The sequence below is a fragment of the Emydura macquarii genome, unplaced genomic scaffold, assembly GCF_026122565.2.
Source record: "Emydura macquarii macquarii isolate MOO-44397 ecotype Brisbane River unplaced genomic scaffold, CSIRO-AGI_Emac_v2 contig_1483, whole genome shotgun sequence".
In the NCBI taxonomy this organism is placed as follows: Eukaryota; Metazoa; Chordata; order Testudines; family Chelidae; genus Emydura; species Emydura macquarii.
In genome coordinates, this window is record NW_027131620.1 from 22,980,919 (window position 1) to 22,988,925 (window position 8,007).

The window sequence follows — 8,007 nt, forward strand, 5'->3', positions numbered from 1 at the left end:
CAGCTGCGTGTACATTACAAACAAAGAGCAACCCATTCTACTGCTTCCGAGCATAAACTGATTACCAGGAGTCAGAAAAGTATTTTTTCACCCTCTTCTGAAGCATTTGTTGTCAGTCAATGCTCAAGACTGGTTACCTCATTAGACAGATTATTGGACTGTACCAGAATGGCAATTCCAACAGACGGAAAGCCTGCTGTTCTTACGCAGGACAAACCCCTCATACATCACTTGTATTTTCCTTCTTTGTCCCTGGTTTAAAGGTAATGGGGGAGAGGGGAAGGGATGCATGACAATAATGGGCCACTTCTACTACAGAGCCCGTTTGCTTTTAAACAGTCACAATTCAGAGAGATTATAAAATTCACCCATCACATATTATAACAAAATTCACCCTTCAGACAGGTTATAACATTGTGAGGTTGGTGTGACACTGTCTGGATGAGCGGTGACCATTCATGTTATTTAATACCAATATGACAAAATTGCAATGATTCTTACAAAATATGCCATGTCAGGTGCTATTGAAAAGGTTATAATTTGCTGAGTATGATCATATTGTTTGTGTATCTATTTTCTTTGTACTGTAAATTATGGATGGGTGAGATATATCTATATCCAAAAACTGGTGCTGTTACAGCCCCCACATTAGCATTAATGACTTATCAAGGGCCATCACCTATCCCATGAACCCAGGGAAAGAATCCAAGGCTGCACCTATGAGTCATCAGGACATGAAGGGAGATGGCTGTGGACAGAAGGACTGGAAGTGCTTTTCCCTGCTCATGTGCTGTGAGTTTGTGTTTGGGACAAGCCACATGCCCAAAACTGGAAGAGGCTGCTGCACCATTTCCATCTTCTCTTTATTCCTGCTTCCTTCCTACCTCTGGATCAACTATTCTACACCTAAAGCTGTGAAACGAAGGACTGAGACCTATTCTGGCACTGGATGTATTCCAGAGGAACTGTACAAGCCTGCAAACTCCAGATTCTCAGCAGAATTGTGATCTATATGGACTTAAGTCATTTGTACATATCTGATTGCTGTGGCCATTTAATATCTCTTTTCTCATTTTTTCCTTTTATAATAAATCTTTAGGTTTATTTACCAAAGGATTGGCTGGCAGCGTGATATTTTGGGTCAGATCTAAACCAATAATCTGGTAATGTGGTTGACCCTTTGGGGATCAGGAGAACATTTTGGTAAAGGGAATAGAGTTTAAATAACTTATTTTACTGGACTTAGTTGCTGATTGGGAGCCACAGATTGAAAAGCAATAAAGGGAGCTGTGTATTTCTTGTTGTAGCTTCTTGATAATCAGTGTGGGAAATCAGGAACACTGTTTGTGACTGGTTGGGGAATCTAACTGCAGTGTTACCCACCAGTTCTGGGAGAATCAGCCCTCCTTTTCCAGCCTGCCCTGACCTTGGCATTTTCAGGTGGGCTACCCAAGGCACAGACTGATCACAGTAAGGAACATCCTCAGAGAGAGTTCAGAGCTTTGTTTGGTCATCAAAGGGCCATTGAAAATTTCACAAGAAAAGGAATAGACATGACAAAAATAATCACTGATGACACTTTTATTGATTTGCTAAGGCAAGACCTTTTCAAAATAAATCATAAAAGCAGCAAAATAAAAAGGACACAAGAAAGTAAGTTGTGAGTAATCACGCTTCATATTTACAGTCGTTCAAAACCAAGAAGATAAAACCAGACTTCAGACAGAATTGACAGGAGTGTGCAAACCACAAAGATTCATTTTTTAGAACACACTATTAGAATTTCTGTTATTTTAAATTATCTTCCAAAACACAAAGAAATCTGTCCATTTCTGACTGCCCAAGTCACTTGATTTCAATCCTCATATCCTTCCACGGAATGACATTTTAGTGATACAAAAGAAAGATACTTTTACTTCTTTGTAAACAAAAAAAGGGTACATGGTTGTCCTCCTGGTCATTATTAAAGTGGCACAATGGAATTAACACCAATGCTTTGTTTTTGGCTATTAAATTAAAAAAAATATTGCGTAGTTGGGGGGGGGGGGGGAGAGACAAATTAATTTAAGATAATCTCATTCTGTTGGATTCTGGATGACAATCAGGAAGTAGTCTTTATCTGCAAGGGAAAAAAAGGAAGTTATTCCTCCATTGTTAATACTCAGATTAAGAAAAGTATTTTCCCTGTGTTTCTCGTATTTTACCCTTGCATGTTTATCATACCTTGATTAATGACAGTAAATGTCAGCTACTTAAATGTTCATCATCTCCCCTCTACTTTAAAGTAGTATGAGAAAATGAAAATACTTGACAGCAAGTGTTCATTAGTCAGTGAGGTGGTTTTGACAGGTATTTCCCATGGCCAAATCTGGTCATTCTCTCTAATCTTACTGTGGAGGAGTAGTTCCAGCCTCTCTAGAGAAAGGGATACTCCCAGCTAATGTAATTTAACTCACATTCCTATACTCTGGAACAACACTCACTATCCCTTTGCATCTTCCACGTGGCGATTCCACACCATTAGATCCACACAAGCATAAATCTCTCAGCCACTCCCCCAATGCAGCCACCACCAGCCCCTGTGTATAACAATCTATTTATGCTGGCACAGAGGACCCCCTGCCCTGTGCAGTCACTCAACCTAAACAATCCCCTACTCATCACAGCTTCACTACAGGTCTTAAGTGATGAGGAGGGACATATGAGCCTCCACACATGGGTGAACTGCACCCATATTGCATTAGTTTTCTCTGTGACACTATGGTGCTTTAATTAAACATTCTGGCCTTCTCTCCATGAGGCATTTTCTCTTGACATGTCCCACCAATCACTGCAAGTTCCAGTGTTTATAGGCTACCAGTTGCTGCTGGTGTTTTAACCACCACTTCATCTAGACATGATCTGAGCAGTGGCAGGAAATCAAGAGTCTAGTGTAGACACAGCCTCAAATTGAGAGACTAGAACCAGCAAGTACTGAAATGATATGCATGCTCCTCCAATTCTGAGAATCAGGCAGCCTCCCACTCGGGCTCGTTTTAGCAGTTATTTTAGCAGCACTAGTCTGAAGTGGCTAACAAAATGTATTCTGCTGATTTCAGACTCTCCTGGTCTTATCTTGAAAAACAAGAAAGAACCTTTTTTCAAATTTACAGTTTGACAGGAAGTGAGATGGGAAAACTGATTCCTTCCCACACCTAAAAATGAAAAGGCAGACTCAATTTAGTAGTAACTGGACCCAGCTCTGAACCAAGTATACCACCAGAAATTCTTGGGATACAGCTACAGCATACGCTAAATTAGAAAGTAGCTGGAAGGATTTCAGGCTACGAAGATTTTGTGCCATGGAAGGCTTGACAGGGACAGCTAACACATGCTGTGGGAAAGGAATCCCAACAGGAGGCTTTGAAGCTTGAAGCTGAGGGGCTTTTACCTGGAGCAACCATGATTTCATTTTTCTTGGAGCGGATCCGCAGGAACGTCAGGTCATTCTGGGGATCAATGTCTCGGACAGTGCTCCTCGCCTTCATAATGAAGCTGTGCATTAGGCCTGCGTATTGCACTGTTGTGGAGTTGTCCACCGTGCTTTTGATAGGAATACCTGGGAGAGACATGGTAAGTGGGGTGAGATAGTTAATAATGGTAACCGCTGGGACTAACTTAATTCTTGGCTACCTTATAGACACATCTGTACAGTCCCTTTAAGCAAAAAATCCCCTTAGGTTTAACAATTAGGATTTTTCTTAAAAAAAACTTATTGAAACGAAGTGTGACTAGAAATGCTTCTGAGAGTTGTGCAAAACTGGGGGCCAGGGCTAGGATGTAGACACTGCCCTGCAGCGCAGGAAACCCAAACAGCACTACAGTCATGCAACAATTCCCATACTGTGGCACATGGAGGACTGCCAATGACATGGTGCTGATTCCCCCTCCTTTTCAGCTGCTTCTGCAGCCCTCCAGTCTTCCTTCCAAAGAGCAGCTGGAAACAAGGAGAAACTTCCACTAGAAGCCACTAATATATCTTCTCTTTTTCGGCTGTAAGAAAAGCACTCCAGGAGCATAGATGGTAGCAGAGCTGAGCTGCTCGCCACCACTGGGACCAGAACCCTCCACAGGTTTGTGTAACATTGAGAGTTTTTAAATTTTTTTTCTTTCTGGAGGCAGGTGTGCTTTATAAGCTGCTTCACTGAATCAGTGCATTGCCCTGGCCAGGACCTATACTTAGGGATGGTGAGGTAGCAGTTGCTCTCCTCCCACACAACCTCCTCCTGAGGGGGCTTTCCAGCACCAGCACCCTGGCAGAAGCCAAAGAGTCACGTTTATTGTAAGCTATAGTATGATACTGATGCAGCAGCAAATTGCGAACATTTGGTCTGTTCTTCTAGTACGCCAAAGAGATATATCCCACAAGCACAGCCTAAACATTTACCTTCTTCCTCTCAGAGTTCAGACACCAGCACAACTAAGGAAGAACTGTGAGTAGGAAGACCAAGCTAAGAGCTGATCTGTAAATGAGGTCACTAATGATCAGATCTTCCTCATATTCATGTGCAGCCTTCCTGCATTTACCAAATGTCTTTTTTCTAAGAAACCTACTAGTTAAATTAAAACGAAGCATTAAAAGATTTAATGTACACTGCATATCATTACAAAAACCTTATCGTATTGGCAAAATGAGCTTGCCTTGTCTACATTCTATACACTTTGATATTCTTCTTCTTGGTCACAAAATTATTCTTAAAATGCATGGGAGCAAACTCTGCTCTCAGATACATCTGTCCAATGCTACTGACTTCAACAGGCTTGCAGAGAGGCTGCTTGACAGAACCTGCGTCTCTGAAGAAGGAAAACATATCTGAAGAGACATTTAATCTCTTTGTAAATAGCAACTTAATTGATCTTTAAAGTGCTTATTCTAAAAAAGTAACATCCTTAGGAAACATAGCCAGAGTGAGACAATACCTTCTGAATTAACAACAATGATTCCTTGGACTCCCTTTTGGCTCTGAATTCGCTTCAGTGTTTCTTCCACCTCAGCCTGCAAAAAGCAAAAAACCATGATGTCTTGAAGGTGCAATTTGTCTTGGTTCTCAAGCCCATTGTTTTCTCAGTCATTTGTCATCATAACCTTTTGGAAAGCTGAAACCTGTTCCCTAATATGTCCCTCATCCTTCGTCCGCACCCCTCATGGCAACCCCACAAATTAGTTTCTCATTAGAGGTTTGGTCATGGATACAAGGCCACACATACACTGGTTTGTTATTGTAGGATTGCTTATTAGGACTGCTTGCAATTTTACAGTTATACAAACGATAATACAGAAGCACTTGTTTTGAAAAAATCCATGGAATTTACCAACAAGAAAGAAAAAATATCAGATGTTGAGTTTAAGACTCTCCCCCCTCCAATTTATCAAAAATAAAGCACATGAGGGGAAAAATCTGGTCTACTTAGCCTACAACAACCATTTACAGTGGAAGGGCAATTAGTATCTAACTATTGCCAACAGTTTACTCTACTATTTTAAAAAGTCAACATACAAAGAAATATTTGAAGGTATTATTATCATCTGTTTGTCATCTCGGTAAAATTAGTGTCAACTGAAATCTGGAAGATTTTGAAATTTTCTTAGGAATGCTCAATCTTATGTCAATCACAACTCACTTGGGATCTAACTAATGGAGCCTTATGATCTGAGTCACCTAGTCACGATTCTGCATGGTGCTTAGTGCTCCTTGAAAGTGCTGGGCACTCTGAACTCCCATTAAAAAGAATGGGGGCACTGAGTACCTTGAATAATTGGGCTTCATAATGCAACATCAAGTAAAAGAGACTTCTACAAGCAAAGAAACATGCTTGTATTCAGGGGAACAAAGAAACCATTGCACAGGAGAACGTCTAAAACAATACTAACTGTTGGCAACTATGGGAACCACGCAACATTGGATTTGTTTTGTGTCTGCAAACTACAGTTTGTCATTTTATCCAGCATGGAAAAACAGGAACTATTTTAAAATGATCATCAGGCATGGAAAATCATAGCCCAATTTCAAAATGAAAGAAAGGAGATTGTAACTAAAAGCAGATTGTAACAAATAAATTGTATGTTGGGAAACTGGAAAAATAAACAGCTGGTGACTGCTATTAAACCTGAAATAATTTTTATAAGTGCTATTATTTCTGTTTAAATCCCAACCCTGCAACTGTTCCACCCATCAAGGCCCCTGAGGCCATCTGAAGCCCCACTGACTTCAAAAGGGCCTGAGTATAAGGATCCATTGATGTAGAACATCATCTAATTTTGCATTTCTTCTAACATACCTAGCAAGAGAGACTAGTCAGTTTCTGTTTTGAGCTCACATCCAGATTGGGATTTTCATAGGGACTAAAGGGAGTGTGGTGCTCAAACACCAATTCAACAGGAGTTGGGTGCCTAAATCCCTTGGGCTCAACTGAAAATCCCAGCTGTAGACTATTTAATTTTCAGGTTCTCATCATCTGATTTCTTTGGTTCTTTCGACAGTCAAGTTTAGTGGACAGTTAAGTTTCCCCACAGCATAAATAAAGGGCTACAGCTGCCATATTTTGGGAAGGTGCCAGAAAGTCTGGATATGGGTGGTTGGAATCGGGCCCGCATAGTGCAGTGTAAACACTGGAGCCCCAGGTTGGGACCCAGGGTTCAACAGTTCCTAACCTGGGGTTTACAAATAAATGCAAATGGTTAAGTCCTAGGTTAGCAGACCAAGGGTCTGGTAACTTAAGTTCTACTAACCCTGGGCCTACACTGCAGCGTAGACTCATCCTAACGTACCCTGCTGAGAGCTTGTATACCTGGGGGCATCAGGAAAACTAGTCCGAATTCACTAAAGATGTGAATTTGAAGTGGATTAGCTAAACCACATTAAACCCAGTGTCTGGCTGCTGCTATTCAGAATTAAAGCAGCCTAATTCAGTATATTTTAATTCACTTGGGAAGTGAATTAAACTAGCCCAAATTAAGACCACTTTTGTTGTGAACAAAGGTGTTTAATGCGGTTTAACTAACCCACATAAGTAGGGGTGTGGATGCCGTCAATCCGGACTGCTCTGAGATGACCACCCCATTGACAAAGCCGCAGAGGAGCCCCTACTTCCTCCCCACCATCAGTCCCAGTCATCAAGCCCACTAGGGCGGGTCCAAGTCCCCTTCCCTCCATTACCCTCGGAGCCTAGGCTGCCACGGGCTCTCGAACCAACGCCCACGGTTGCAACTCAACTCGACTCGACTCGGCCCTCCCCGCCGCACGTAAGAGTAAGGGTAAGGCCAAAGCCGCTGGCCCCGGCCCCTCACTCACCATGTCCGGGATCTTCTCCTGCAGCAGCTGCCAGCCGGTCGCCGGAGCCGGACCCGACCTGAGCGATGCAGCCTTGTCACGGCGACGGGCCCGGCGCTAGAAGCAGCACGCATGCGCGGGGCCGATTGGCCTGCTCCGCCAGTCTAGCAACCAGGCCGCTAAGGGGGCGGGGTTTAGGACAAGGGGCGGCTGTCATCATTTCCGCTGCTGCCGGAGTGCCGGTTGGTTGCCCCGGAAGCGTTCGAGGCGCGTTTCCACGGCGCAGGGTAACCCTGAGCGCCGCGAGCCTGCATCTCTAGGGCGGGGCGGTGACACCTATGGCTGCCGGGTTCTTTCTTCTTGGTGACCGAAGCTATATGGTCTGGGGGCTATAGGCCCAGGGACTATAGGGACCTGGGGCGCTAGCTGAAGGGCTATAGAGACCTGCGGGTATAGGGCATTGGGGGGCTGTTCCCTAGGGTGCTCCTCACCCTGCCCTTGCAGACACTCCTGAGCCAAAGTAACCCTTGGGATCATCTAGCTTGAGCTCCTGCGTCATGCAGACGGGAGCGCCCACCTAGGACCCTAGGTGAGGCTGGAGCCGCTTGGCTAGGAAAACATTAAGGCATCATGGGCCTGAGGAGACATTCCAGTGGCTGATTGTTCACTCATGCCTCTTGATAGTCAGACACATGAT

At 43.4% G+C, this 8,007-nt stretch overlaps 1 protein-coding gene across 1 annotated transcript; it reads right to left on the bottom strand.

Annotated features, from left to right (window-relative positions):
- Positions 1-1,565: 1,565 nt before the first annotated feature.
- DYNLRB1 (dynein light chain roadblock-type 1) lies at positions 1,566-7,486 on the bottom strand. Its single transcript, XM_067554660.1, has 4 exons — positions 7,332-7,486; positions 4,960-5,035; positions 3,431-3,598; positions 1,566-2,119 (listed from the first exon to the last, which is right to left on the bottom strand). The coding sequence occupies exons 1-4, from the start codon at positions 7,332-7,334 to the stop codon at positions 2,076-2,078; spliced, it is 291 nt and encodes a 96-aa protein (XP_067410761.1). The 5' UTR covers positions 7,335-7,486; the 3' UTR covers positions 1,566-2,075.
- Between the last annotated feature and the right edge of the window lie 521 nt (positions 7,487-8,007).

What these genes read in the sequence shown, in the direction of transcription:
- DYNLRB1 (XM_067554660.1), bottom strand. An exon ending in CATTGTTGTTAATTCAGAAG is followed by an intron (nt 3,599 to 4,959) that starts GTATTGTCTCAC and finishes TGTCTCTCCCAG; the next exon opens with GTATTCCTATCAAAAGCACG. An exon ending in TGAAATCATGGTTGCTCCAG is followed by an intron (nt 2,120 to 3,430) that starts GTAAAAGCCCCT and finishes TTTCCCTTGCAG; the next exon opens with ATAAAGACTACTTCCTGATT.